This window comes from Orbilia oligospora, assembly GCF_000225545.1.
Source record: "Orbilia oligospora ATCC 24927 unplaced genomic scaffold scaffold00088, whole genome shotgun sequence".
In the NCBI taxonomy this organism is placed as follows: domain Eukaryota; kingdom Fungi; phylum Ascomycota; class Orbiliomycetes; order Orbiliales; family Orbiliaceae; genus Orbilia; species Orbilia oligospora.
The window spans coordinates 18062-31202 of record NW_011645645.1 but is presented as its reverse complement, the minus strand read 5'-3'; the positions used below and the strand labels follow the sequence as shown (position 1 = coordinate 31202).

The 13141-nt window shown below is 44.9% G+C and overlaps 9 protein-coding genes across 9 annotated transcripts; 4 read left to right on the top strand and 5 right to left on the bottom strand.

Annotated features, from left to right (window-relative positions):
- Nucleotides 1–4: 4 nt before the first annotated feature.
- On the top strand, nucleotides 5–736 carry AOL_s00088g17 (uncharacterized protein; the record flags this gene model as incomplete). The annotated part of the gene is made up of 1 exon (XM_011125714.1): nucleotides 5–736. The coding sequence occupies one exon, from the start codon at nucleotides 5–7 to the stop codon at nucleotides 734–736; it is 732 nt and encodes a 243-aa protein (XP_011124016.1).
- A 712-nt stretch (nucleotides 737–1448) lies between these two features.
- AOL_s00088g16 (uncharacterized protein) lies at nucleotides 1449–2654 on the bottom strand (the record flags this gene model as incomplete). The annotated part of the gene is made up of 1 exon (XM_011125713.1): nucleotides 1449–2654. One exon carries the CDS (start codon nucleotides 2652–2654, stop codon nucleotides 1449–1451), a length of 1206 nt encoding a protein of 401 aa, XP_011124015.1.
- A 183-nt stretch (nucleotides 2655–2837) lies between these two features.
- Nucleotides 2838–3437, top strand: AOL_s00088g15 (uncharacterized protein; the record flags this gene model as incomplete). Its single annotated transcript, XM_011125712.1, has 2 exons — nucleotides 2838–3101; nucleotides 3126–3437. The coding sequence occupies 2 exons, from the start codon at nucleotides 2838–2840 to the stop codon at nucleotides 3435–3437; spliced, it is 576 nt and encodes a 191-aa protein (XP_011124014.1).
- A 71-nt stretch (nucleotides 3438–3508) lies between these two features.
- Nucleotides 3509–5212, bottom strand: AOL_s00088g14 (uncharacterized protein; the record flags this gene model as incomplete). The annotated part of the gene is made up of 1 exon (XM_011125711.1): nucleotides 3509–5212. The coding sequence occupies one exon, from the start codon at nucleotides 5210–5212 to the stop codon at nucleotides 3509–3511; it is 1704 nt and encodes a 567-aa protein (XP_011124013.1).
- A 305-nt stretch (nucleotides 5213–5517) lies between these two features.
- AOL_s00088g13 (uncharacterized protein) lies at nucleotides 5518–6159 on the top strand (the record flags this gene model as incomplete). Its single annotated transcript, XM_011125710.1, has 1 exon — nucleotides 5518–6159. The coding sequence occupies one exon, from the start codon at nucleotides 5518–5520 to the stop codon at nucleotides 6157–6159; it is 642 nt and encodes a 213-aa protein (XP_011124012.1).
- A 1665-nt stretch (nucleotides 6160–7824) lies between these two features.
- On the bottom strand, nucleotides 7825–9363 carry AOL_s00088g12 (uncharacterized protein; the record flags this gene model as incomplete). The annotated part of the gene is made up of 2 exons (XM_011125709.1): nucleotides 7825–8463; nucleotides 8512–9363. The coding sequence occupies 2 exons, from the start codon at nucleotides 9361–9363 to the stop codon at nucleotides 7825–7827; spliced, it is 1491 nt and encodes a 496-aa protein (XP_011124011.1).
- A 158-nt stretch (nucleotides 9364–9521) lies between these two features.
- AOL_s00088g11 (uncharacterized protein) lies at nucleotides 9522–10322 on the bottom strand (the record flags this gene model as incomplete). Its single annotated transcript, XM_011125708.1, has 2 exons — nucleotides 9522–9879; nucleotides 9958–10322. The coding sequence occupies 2 exons, from the start codon at nucleotides 10320–10322 to the stop codon at nucleotides 9522–9524; spliced, it is 723 nt and encodes a 240-aa protein (XP_011124010.1).
- Nucleotides 10323–10747: 425 nt separating this feature from the next.
- Nucleotides 10748–11615, top strand: AOL_s00088g10 (uncharacterized protein; the record flags this gene model as incomplete). Its single annotated transcript, XM_011125707.1, has 2 exons — nucleotides 10748–10799; nucleotides 10855–11615. The coding sequence occupies 2 exons, from the start codon at nucleotides 10748–10750 to the stop codon at nucleotides 11613–11615; spliced, it is 813 nt and encodes a 270-aa protein (XP_011124009.1).
- A 155-nt stretch (nucleotides 11616–11770) lies between these two features.
- AOL_s00088g9 (uncharacterized protein) lies at nucleotides 11771–12881 on the bottom strand (the record flags this gene model as incomplete). Its single annotated transcript, XM_011125706.1, has 2 exons — nucleotides 11771–12244; nucleotides 12318–12881. 2 exons carry the CDS (start codon nucleotides 12879–12881, stop codon nucleotides 11771–11773), a joined length of 1038 nt encoding a protein of 345 aa, XP_011124008.1.
- Between the last annotated feature and the right edge of the window lie 260 nt (nucleotides 12882–13141).

Genomic DNA, 13141 nt, shown 5'->3' with positions numbered 1-13141 from the left:
CGTTATGGATTACTATACCTTTCTGCCCGAGTATCATGAACCCAACCAAAACCCTAGGTACTCAACTACATATACAGATGGGCTTCCCGAAGTAGATCCTTCTCTTTTCGATTACACCAGCAGCCCACAGTCTCAGCCGCCTACATCAGTAAATCACCACACTAGCACAAACGAAGCTACATCTCCAAATATGAGCACCCCTACGATAGATACAAAAACTGTCTACCCGGAAGTCATGATGTCAGTTGCGGCTGAATATCCCGATCTTTTTCCAGAAAATGCATTTCTACGACAAAGACGCCGGCTAGAAGTAAAGTGGTGCGACATTGCAGCAGAGTTAGAGGAGCTAGGATGTGGGAAAATTCAAGATGCTTGTCTTCAAATGCGTAGTAAAAGGAACACAGCTTGGTTCGGCATAAGCAGCGATGAGTCGGCCAAGCGACACCGCCGATCACAGAATGCATCGAAAACCCGTCGGATCCGGCAAAATAAAAAGGTTGAAGAGCAATTACTTCAACAAAAAACAATATGTGAATGTCTACAAGCGGCAGCTGTCGGTACACCTGACGTTGACCAACCCGCCCCCGAATCCCCCGAATCCCCCATGCACGACCTCCCTCAATCAGCTGGTGAAGAGCCAACCGATTGGCCAGTGGGCGGATGTGTGAACCAATTTTTATTTCCACCGAGTCGCCGCTTAAAATACCAAACGAATTTATATAAATTGAATATGTAAAATAAAATCTATTGGTCCTGTTTTAAAAGAAAACCGTTGAGAGCAAGACTCTCGCATATTATGAATACATGTTTACTCGACCTTACAACAATTAACAATCAATTAACGAAGTTTACGTTATCAGACCGTGTCGTGTTGCGTCCCCCGTATCATGGGCGTAATTCGATATCTGAGCGATTATTCGTGCTGATCCGAAGTCTTTAGGAGCGGAGCTCTAGTGCTAAACGGCTTCAACTCAACTGTTCGAAATATTACATCGGAATGCTGCCGCTTCGAAATCAGAGACCTTGCATCCATCTCAAGACTTTCATTCGCACAACCTTGAATCGGTGATTAATTAGGGGCCAGCCTATCTATCGCGCGAGTATTCGTGATCTTACATATCAATATGGCCCTGCCTTTTTTATTATTTAACTCTGTCTCTAAGATGGCCGTAGTATCAGGGTTCGTGTAGGTCTTTGAGATTCGGGCGTGTTCGCCAATGTTGACAGTCCGACCCGCGATGGCGTCAGGGGAAGACCAGCCGTTTGGGACATACATGGACACTTTCAATATCTAGTACTTTATGAGTAACAGTAGCTCTCACTAAACTCGCGGAGTACTAAAAGCTTACATATGCGCGATCCTCCCCTAGTAATTCATCCATCCAAGGTTTGACCCAGGTTTCTTCCGCTTGTAAAATGAGATGGTTTCTTGAAAATCTGGAAAGGAGTCAACCAAGCTCACCTTCAGCACTAAGTATCCAAATAAGATGCAATCTTTTAATCTTGGCCTTAGAAGCGTTAAATCCTAATAGCAGGTCCTTAATGTATGGAAGAACGCCAGCAATACCAATACCGGAAGCCAAAATTATTACGGTTCCATAATCATCCAGACGAAGCCGTTTCCCGTAGGGTCCCTCTAAAAATCCCCTGTAAGAAATTGCATGACCCAACATCAAAAGGCGAGAAGTAAACCCTCGTCGAGGTTGTATGAGAAGGTAGACGGTTTTGGTTCCTTCCCCAGAAATACCGTCCCACCAGGCTATGATGAAAGGGTGTGACTGTAGAAAGGCGAAAGGATGCGCACGAGGCATACAAAGGTAGAAGAACTGGCCGGGAAGAAATTCGGAAGGGCGACGAGTCTCGACGCGTAGCTGTATGGCTCCTTGGAAGTGTGTAACGTGTATATGAGCGTAGCCGGTTCCGACAGCCATTCGATAAAGTTGCATCGCCTTAGTGAGCAGGAAACCAGAGCCCCAGAGAGAAATGCAAGTAATAGGATATTGTGGACGCAGATGCTCCCATGAATGAACCCAGAACCCGCGGAAAATGAAAATCGCAAGGGCAATATGGATGAATCGATGTGTTTCGTACATCTTGTTCTTTAGCGACAGCAATACGGCTAGTGCTACTAAGCCCGCTACCGTTAAAAACCCTGCATCTGTCCATAAATCTTGAGGTTTCTTAAGTGCGATGGCTATTGAAGCGTGTACGGTTGCTTGTACGATACCGATGTAACCCGCCCATTTGTGTAATGCCTCGGCCAGGGAGTATGGGGCGCCGAGAACGTATCCCAAATAGTTCAGTTTCCCGCCGCATGCGACGAGGAAAAAGTTCATGGACGCCATCCTTGCACTTCGAACAAGCCAGGCGGTTGTGTTGTTTGGTCCCAGGCACATCCCCACACCATTTGCGATAACGAAAAGGCCCCACGCCACAAAGCGGCCTCTCGTTGTTGTGCCGATTATCCCCAGGCGAAGAGGCGAGTGCAGGTGAACACATCCATACATGTAAACGATCCCTTTTTTGATTCCGGCGATGCAACTCTTAGAGACCTGGTACAGCAAAAGCAAAACTGCGCACGCAGCCAACCCAAGCCCATACCAGAGGGGGACAGCGGCCAAATTTGCCAGTTTGTCGACACTTCCCGCTTCCATCGTTGGTGTAATGAGGATGAAGTTTAGCTAGCTTTGCAGTTTCTCTTTAGCACTGAGTGGCGAGCTCTCGGCAAATATATACCTGCGAATCTAGCATATAAGTATGAGCCTCTTTTCGCATGCTTTCAATTAAGGGCAACCACTGACACACATCCCGTGTAGCTCTTATTTACAGCCGGTGAAATGTCAACCCCGAACCCGTTAAGATCCTCACAACGGACCGCGATCGCCCGAAACCAGACATTCAGAAAACGTCTCCATACAGGGCTCCATCACAAGTTCAAAGAACTAGAAGAAAGATGCGGGGCTAAGATATTCTCCCTTGTACTCAGAGAAAACAGTCAGCTTTACGTTTACACAACAGAGCACTCGTCTGACTGGCCACCCAAGCCCCTCGATTTCGACAAACTCTGTACAGTACGTATAGGTTTCAACGCCTCTCAAATCGTAAGCTAATTATATTGGTGGTAGAGCTCATATCCACGTCCAAAAATCTTCACTTCGGTTGATGTAACACTACCACGACACCGAAACCTATCGCAAAAAGCGACTGCCCAACTAGACAGTGACGGTTTTGAAGGCGACATACTAAATCATTCAAGGCAAGCTTACGACGGAGAAGGGGAGGAGGGCTTTTCGTTCCCCATCAAGATATTAGAGGAGGATGTCCTGGGAGGCAACGGTCACACCTCCCAGCATAAACCCGAATCATCGTCGCCAGTGTTCGAGCCGCTCAGATGGCCATCTGGCACACTTTTCACTACACGAGAAGGTCAACTCTGATAACATTTCGAAAGCCAGATGTATCAATTTGTATTTGGGATTAGTTACATGTCGGTAAATCTGAATAGAATTCAATTTTCCATATTATTATCATCATTAGGTTCAACCTTTACCTTAAAAATCCCCTCACGTGAGTATTTTATAAGCCTGCGCTCTGCCGCCCGTACCAGGTCGTGAATAATAGTCCGCCACCACATGCGACCCTTTTTCCCTTTGTAACTAATCCCGTAAAGACCAGTCGCTAATTCCCATGACCTACTGTTATCGTTCCAAAGAACGTGAACAAAGAACTGTTGTTTGCTCTCGATCTCTCCAAGTTCTTTGCTGTGGGCCACCCCAATCAAAAACCCAACCTGTAGCGAGCCATTTCGTACCTCCACACTACCGGCCTTCCGGCCCCCTTTGTCCCCTAGATCTGGATATTCTTTAAGGTTTATCGCCAATGGTACCTGGCTTTTTGGAAAAAGGCGATAGATCCGGCTATGCGGGGGCCCGATCTCGATAAGGATTTGGATCCCAAAGCCCTGTTTCCGCCATGCTACAGGGAGAAAACCTGCGTCTTTTTCTTGTATATCAGTCTCCACCTCAAACACTACCTCACCATTCACAATCTTCTCTGCTAGAGTAGCTCTAGACACATCAATGCTCAAGCCTTCGAGGGATATCATTCTCTTTTCCCGGCCAGGTATAGCATTGTTTTCTAAAATATCCCCAATCTCCTTGTATCTGCTGTGGTTCAGGCCTGTTTCGGTCTCTGTACTTTCGCCCTCACCTCCAGGTGTTTCGGCCTGGCCCTCATCCGATTCCTCAGACTCTTCGATATCAGGCGTGGAGGGTTGGTTTGTCCCCATTCCAGGCGCTTCATTTGGTAACTTATTTTCTAAAAAAATATTTCTATCCTCCGCCGATATAGCTGTAATTAGTCTCTTCATTTCGGTATCGATCGCCTTTAGTTCATCTTTTGACCTGGGTTCTTTCAGCACCCGGGAACCCACTTCAGCCTTACGCCAGCTTCCCAACAAACCAAACCACGTTGACAAGGCCCCCCTTATTGCGTCGAAACTATGAGAGCCAGTTGAAGTATTAGGGTTCGCGGGGTAGGCTCTAAAAATCGCTGTAGCCCAGTCCCATAGCTCTGTGCCGACAAATCCATCAGAATCTATTTGACCTGAAGGTGGGGCCCGCTTCGTGATAGTGTCTAAGTCATACTGGCTGAACAAAATTGGAATCTTTTGGCTAATCGCCCCGAGATAAGCAATTCCCAAAGTATGATTACTCTTCCGATATTGTCTAAGTAATTCGTAGTTTGAGATCACCCATTTGAGGTAATTGACTTTCAAATCCAAACCAAGGTCCTCGAATCCCACTGGTTTAACCTCTTTACAAATATCGGTAACGAAATTAGAGACAGCATTACACATAGAAGGGCATTCAGGAAGAGAACGAAGCCATTCGTCGAGAATGTCGTACGTAACCTCCAAACTTGGTTCTTGGAGCCAAGCTAGCCAGACCCACTGCCAGACCGGGTTACTCTTCTTTTCTCGAACGCGCCCTAGGAATTCTGCGTAACTCCTATACGTTGTCTCAAGGCAACGATTTTTAAACACGAGTTTTGGGAGTTGTTCCAACTTTAATCCATCCTCTTGATAACTAGATACAAAATCTTCGACGTTCGTATAGTCATCCTCGTCGATGACCCATTTCGGAAGAGGCGGATCCGCTTCCGTGGAGGCAGGATTTGTCGTTTGTTGGGTAGGCTGGGGGCCTTGCTCCATTTTACCGGGGTTTTTTTTATATAGGTGATAGAATAGAGGTATCTAGGTATTATGGAACCAATAACTCTTCAGTGTTTTTTTTTTCGCTAGATGGGATACTCTAATGTGGCTCAGCGCCCCTCCCTTATATATTCTAGATGAGGTCTAAACTAGACTCATAAGATAGGAGTATGCTATATCAATCAAAAGCAACCCCCATAAGGCTCCCTATTTCTAACCCCAACTATTGACGAACACTAAACTTATACCTTGAAAGGCCTACTTCATTAACATAAACTAAAGCAATATCCCACTTCTTACCAAAAATGTCAAACCAGCCCAATATGCCGCCGCCCCCACAAATAAACTCTACCTTCTACTTACCACAATATCGGAGGTCTCCTCTACCTCCATCGAGAAGCCTTGGGGTGCCACCAACCTATTCCCCCGTAGTTCCGACTTGGTCCAGAGTACCTTCCACCCATACGGAACTATATACCAGAACACTTTGTCTACAGCTTTCTCAAATCAAGGAAGTCATCGAGCGGGAACACCAGCACCTCTCAAAAATCGAATTGCAACACCAAGGTTGTGTTGCGGACAAGGCAAAACTTGCTCGCGAGAACGCTCAGCTTATTACTGAGAATAACCACCTGCGAGCCGAGAATGCAAGTCTTAGACAGTGGCAAAGTCTGCAAACGAATCGCGAGGGCCTCCACATAGCATACCGCGAAGCACGCTCGCAGGTTGCAAAACAGAAGCGGATGACTGAGCAGATGAAAGGAACAACCGCGAATCACGACAATCAGGACGACCTAGACCGGAAAGATAACGTCGGCACCAAGAGGCCACGGATCGGCAGCGCTAGAAAAGGCGCCGATACACCCCTCAGAAACTCGGAAGGCAATAACGTGGACACTATTGAATGTGATCATGCATCCGAAGCACCTCCATGTAAAACAGCTTAATTATTTCGTCCCCTTTCGTGTTCCGTCTAGAAGCTTCAAGTTCCCTGAATGTCGAATTAGGCACATCGCACTCCATATTTCGTACAATTTCACCCATAATTTGCTGCTAGGATATTCACGAAACATGTAGCGTGTAATAAAAGTATGCAATATTCTAGGCAAATGGTTTTAATTATGATGAATACTAGCTTTACAGAGCACAATCTTACAAATACCCCAACGAGGTTTTGCAAAACCTCGCGCGCGAGTGCATGTATACATTACATAGGGTTAGCAGTAATGCATTAGTATAGCTACGAGACAACACAAAATGCCTCTAGAGCTCTGAGCAGCTAAGCAATCATGTAGTGGGGATAAGACCTGCATTGCGGGCTCAAGCTAGATCCTAGAATTAGTTAATTCTCACTCTAATTAGTTTGTACTCTGTATAATGTTTGTGCCTTGTTTAAGAGGTAAAATTAAGCTCTCAATTGAGTCACAAATAGGACAGAACTAAAGCTCGCCCTGATAACAGTGTTTTTGGGCTCTCATTGCGGCCGGATCCTTAGTACCAGGCTTCAGGTCAGAGTTATGTCTACATAGCAACGAATGATTCTCCCACTACCGTTACTAGTGCTGCCACTAGTATTGTTAATGTTGGAAGCAACTTAATTCGGCAGTTGAGTAAATCTGCCGTACGAGACATCATCTCGAGTAGCTTGTATCTTGTTTGGGACTTATGTCTTGTTTGGGACTTATGTCTTGTTTGGGACTTATGTCTTATTCGGGACCGTTTTAGATCTAAGTTCCGAGGGCCGAATATGTCCATTTAAACGACTTACTGATAGCTCCGACTGCTTAGGGGCAAGTCTATGTTTTTTTACGATTTACGCCTTATATGGGACTTATGTTTTGTTTGAGACTTACGCCCTGTTTGCGATTTGTGTCCTATTTGGGGCTATTTGAAATCGGCGTTCTAAGTTCCGAAATTTGAATATACCTACTTAAGTTGTTTTATCAACAGTTCTGGCTGATTTAAGAGTGGATTCGGGTCGTTTTACGATGTAGATCTTATTTTGGACTTACGTTCTGTTTGGGACTTACGTCCTATTTGGGACTTACATCCTGTTTGGGAACCATTTTGGACCGTTTGGGCCCACACCAACTTTCTAACACCCCAAGCGCAAAAGTAATCGGGCATTCCATTGAGGTTTATGTTCGAAACCTCACGCCTAAGACTCAAGCCCTGTGTGAGGCCCACATCTCGCTCATATTGTTCTAGACCTTATCCCGTTTGAGGCTTGAATCACGATGAAGGCTTAGGTTCTTTTCAAATTTGTATTCCGAAGCTTACATCTTTCTTAGTATCTGTGCTCTCAAATTCATCTTTTTTTCGGGAATTATGTTCAATCCTTTTTTCCTTTCCCTTTGTTCTTTTCTCCTTTCTTTTTTTTAAAAGGTTGGGATTATAGGCTCGCAAGCAAGCAGAGCGGCAACAGTTTTCCTTTTACAACGGCTAAGCGGATGGTACTCGCATTGCGCTTTACTCGATAATAGTTATTATGTTGATTTTGATATCTACATCGTTAAATGTCTTGAGTCGTGACCCATTCTAGGAATACGGCCCTTCTAAGGCATAAGTCTTGTTTCGAACCTATGTACTTCATATTTGATGCGCTAGTTCATTTATTCTGTGCGTCGATCAAGTTTCCTCCTAAGAATATTAAACAAATCGTCTCCTAGTTGTGAGTGTACTTCGGGAATGACTTGGTGTATTATGTTTGCCGGGCCCAAATTCTTGGGAACAAGCACAATATTGGCGATTCCCTCTGAAAGAGCGAAAGCTTGGGAAGCTTGTTTATTTTGGTAAGACTTGCCATTGCGCAGATAAATGCAATCGGTAAGGTTGTAGGATCCTGACAAATCTATTATGCGGGATTGGACAAGATTTTTATGAAAATGTAGTTGGTATCGGGAGCCGGATACGGAAAATGAAATGCTTCCTTGGTAATTGTGATCATCAACGCCGACGATGAGAGCGTTATTTGTAATTGCAAAGATATTATAGACGCCATTATCTTGAACTAGCCTCTTAGCTGCTTTCGCCCTCGTTTCCCTCGGACCCACCTCTAGCGCATTTTGCATTGGGGCACTAGCATGATCTCGTTTATTCGTCCCTTTTCTCCTTTCGGGCCCTGCTTGAGTATCCGATCGTGACCCGTCAATCTCCATTTGTTCTACCCGAATTGTAGGCTGGTTTCCGGCGCTATGCTCGGCTGTGTCTCTCTCATGATCAGGGTTCCTATTGCTAGCCAGCAGTGCTCCCTATTTTGGGTTAGAACATCGCGAAGATTGGGTCAAAGTGAAACTCACGGTAGTAATCCCCGACAGGAAGCCGCCCCAAAAATTAAAAATGAATGCCCTCTTCACATGGATCGAAGTAATAGATGATGAAGGTTCCTCGAGATTCACGATTTGGCGGAGATAAAGGTGATTGCGGTCATTTTGATGTGACTGCATATATGGTCTGCCGCAGCGCTTCAGTTTTACTATATTATTTGTAGACTCTAGAACGCTTGGATGTTCGATTGTAATCGGTCCATGAATCCTTTCCAATGCATCCTTTATACTGTCCCCCAATCTGTCTAAAATTGCAGTAGGCTCTAGCTCACTGATACTAGTATCTACCGACAAAAGGTCTGAGAGTACAGCTCTTGCGACATTCCGGTATGCATTCTCATGCAAAATTTCGTCGACTAAAGTGTTTTCAAACCCAAGTTCTCGGGCTAGCAGAGCGAGTCTGAAAGCAAAGAATGGATGGGTACCTTTGAATTGGGGTTTTGGATAACCTGGATCTTTTCGGGGTGAGTTTGATAACATGTGAAAATTGCGCATGGCATAAATCCAGATCTGCAGGTACACGGCGGAAAACAATTCTTCGTGGTTCATCAATTCGGACAAGGGTTGGAACTCGTCAAATTCCTGAATCTGTAATATGCGCTTAGGGGACTTCCAGCACTCTTTCATGCAAACTCTCATTGACTGGCCGCTAGCTGGGTTAAAAATTAGCCGAAGGGATTTGGAACAGCTCTCAAGATACTTCAAATCTTCGAGTAGCGTAAAAATCGTGATTATTGGTCGGTGGAGCTGCATAACGTTTGCTTGGAGCCGAGATAATTCTACAACGCCGCCGTATTGCAAAAAAACCTTACGGTTACGAAACATATCCTCAATTTGCCGTCGATCGGATTTCGACCTGGGATCTAGAAGCTGTATTTCTTGAACAGTGCTGTGATCAAGGAGTGTAGGCCGATATTCACCGATTATTTGCGTCCAAACGTCGTAGATATTATCTAAATAGGTACAGATTTCCTGAAAGTAAACTAATCAACCGAAATCCCGTAGCCGGCCTGGTACTGGAAGGGCCAAACCTCTGGACACTTGGCGCCATGCAAAGTATGAAACATCCCCAACTGGATATCTGGCCATAGGCCGGGGAATTTAAGGAGCGAATCGAACTTCGAAGATAGGGAATTATTTTTTAAGAGCTGTTTGAGATTGTTCGCTTTTGTCGGAGATAGCCGGGACCACCACTTTCGACTACTCTCAAAATTGCCTTCTTGTGCATATAGTCTGATCTTTCTAAATATTTCGCCGTCTGTAAACTCATCTTTTCGAACGGATCGCTCTAGAAACTCCGCTTTGAGAAATTCCTGAACAGTTTCATTTGGTCCTAACGTGCTGGAGGGTTAATGCACAAGTCCTGTCAAGTAACCTAGAGTTGTTTTCTGCTTCATACCGTGATATATATCCACGTACCACCAATCATCCCTCAAAGGCAGGTAATCCTGTGCAGCCGTTATCATTTCCCGCCCATAAAGGCATTCTATATTACTGCTGGCTTGTTGGATCATATTCCCGTCAAAATCCAGCTCACTCAGTTGATCGTGAGAAACAATGGCGGCAAGAACCAAATCTTTTGAGTATCGATCACAGCCCCCTAGACTAAAGATATTGCGCCATTCGCGTACTTTGGCTTCGCTAAACACTCTCCCATTGTTGAATCTTAAGTATCTCGTACTGATTCTACATTTCCCCCTGTAGCCTTGCGTCTGTGAATCAAGACGTTTGTTGCCCGCTCGGTCCGCGATACGCTGGGGGAACGGAATTCCGGTGTGTGACATGATTCTTGTATCCACATATGATAGGTGCGGAGAAAGGCTGGGTCCGAAAATAAGGCTCGCAACTGTCAGCTAAGCGATGTCAGGTATATATAGGTAGTTACGCTTCAAATAAACTCCTTCGGCATGCAAAATTTGAGAACACGGGCCATAACACAATCTATAGTCAGTGTCGCTACTGAGATTAAGCGCACACAGGTTCTGAAAGCGCGATTCCATTCGTAGAGCAAGCCTATGAGACCACTTATAACCTAATTGGGCCCGCCCTAAGGGAATTGAAATAAAGTCTGCATAACGTAGTTATGGAGCCGGTTTATGGAGCCGGTTGCGCAGGTTCATGTTGGTTGAATGTATATAAAGAAGGAAGAATAACTTCGAAACCTCTCGTAATCGTTCATCTAATGATATAAGTACTCCATTTCGCAAAAATGTCAACTGAAGTAGGATATTGGGAAGCGATCAAAATAAAAGATAATGAGAGTTGGTTATTTGAAGTGCTCGTTCGGCCTACAAATGCTAAGCTAATTCAAAGTAGGGAGCGTCGAAGCACGATACATCCATATCGACATCGATATTCCCTTCACTCGACAACACAAACGCGATACCCAAAGACGACGGTGTCTAGGGATTCACAGATCGGACCTACCCTACAAAACATGGACCATTTCCAAGAGAGCGGGCTTCTTAATTCTCGGGGCTTCTCTATACCAGCGTTTACAAAACGGTAGACATCATATCGTAAACGAATCTGAAGATAACGTTCACAACCAACAAACCCCACCCTTTATTGTTAGAAGCTCGAGTTACATCCCAACCCACCAATTCAACACAGTCGCAAAGACAAGTTTACTCCAAGGGGAGTTGGGCCAATTCCAGCACGAACAACCCTTCGCACTTTACAGAGTTACTTTTGATTATCTATCAGAGTTTCTGGCCGTATACTTGGCACCGACATATCTCGATGTGCCAGGCCACTCAGATGTTGACGTCGGGTGTCCGTTTTTGGTAATCACGGCCCCCATACATTCGCCAAGGGCTGGGGACATTGCTAGATTGAAGTACTTGCAGTCCTCCCCTCCAGAGGTTCACCTTTCAAAAATCTTCAAATACATCATTCAATGGTACCCAGGCTTTAAAGCTTCGGAAATTGGTTTATCCGTAAGGTGCTTTTGGTGGCTCGGTTGCAAGGCATTCGTTGCTATTCAGATAACAAGTCTCATAGTTATAATATATCTCGAATTTGACAGAATAGCATCATTTGCCAGGAATAAGGTTTCGAGTGTAGCGCTCGTCTAGAATGAATGTAACATGTTTTTTGGTAAAGATAAATTGAAAGAAGTACATATTAATTGCACTTAATCTGAACTGTGGAAACACTTCCTTAGCCGATAGGGAAAGCAATCCCTGTTTCTCAGTCCGAAGAGCCAATAGTGCAATATTAGGATAGTAGCTCATATGGTCGATAAGTCGCATACATCACAAGAAGAGCAATACGGAGCAGAGTCCCAGTTTTGATGTGGCGGTATCGTGTTATATATTGGCTCTATAATGCGGTTCTGAGTTAGTCCACAGATAATCGTAGTTCCGATACGCACTACGGGTCCAACCTTGAGCATCTCTGCTGGAGAGGCAGTTGAGGAAATGGACAAAAAGTTTTTGAGGTCCGATGACCACCTCTCTTGTTCTTTGATAACTGGCTGCTGGTTATCAAAGCTGGAGCTTCCGTGTTGCATCATTTCAAGGATGAGCGTCGTAAATCGAGTTCCAGATTGAGCATCTTGTCGATTTTTTGTATCGATCTTTTTGATTGCGAATGGGTCGCCGATCTTAACACTTCCGGTCGAAGCAGAGATGAAAACTCGAGAAGGGGTGATATCGCAATGGTCGAGACCGTTAATCTGGAGAAAGCTTCTGGCGTCCAATATCTGCATTGGACGTTGAAATTGTTAGCCTGAATGCTATGAAATATATCTCTACAAACGCGTGCATTACGCTTACCTCACGTATGATAGTAGCAATCTCACTTTCCTCAAGGTCAAATACCGAGTCGATTAAGTGTTGTAGTGTTAGCTCCATATATTCGGCTGCTATATAATACTCTCGAGATGACGGTACTAGGCTCTCGAAAATAATCTCGAAAGTAGCGATGTTTTCGTGTCGGATTGCAGGAAGATCCTGAATAGCGTGAAAACTCGAGGCAGTGATTTTTCTTACTAAAACCAGGTTCATTTCTTGGTTGTGAAGGGCCAAATACCATTTATTCCAATGCGGAATTATGCAGATTCTGAGATAATGTTGCCAAATGCTTGAGACGGTAACCGGGATTGAAGGTTGACTAGGCTGATCTTGTATTGGAGGTATATTGTGGATTTCGACGTTTGTGTACGGTTTTCGATTAGTCTGGTTTCGATCTATGGCCGTATTGTGCCTCGAGGTAGTAGCCTCAGCGATCACAGGTAGTGGAGCAAATGGCTTAGCTTTTTGTGATTGAGTCAACGAGGACGGACTAGCCATCCAGGTGGTCACCGGCCGGCTAACGTTGCGATCGCGGTGGTTATCCATTTTTAAGGCAGTTGAAATGCAGTGCTTGATATTTTTCGTGGTTCTCAGATGCACGCGAGAGGGATATATATACCGTACGGGAGGGTATAGGGTGTTGGAGATAGTGGGCAGGGTCTCAGGTTTATAGGGTAAACAGGCTGGCCAACCAAACCCACTTAAAAGGGTCCAAATTCCTCCTGGCGGCATCTAGTTAGTCGAAATACAAGGAGGAATTTACGAATAGTATCAAGCCTCCATGCACTCTGTTGGGGATTTTTAAT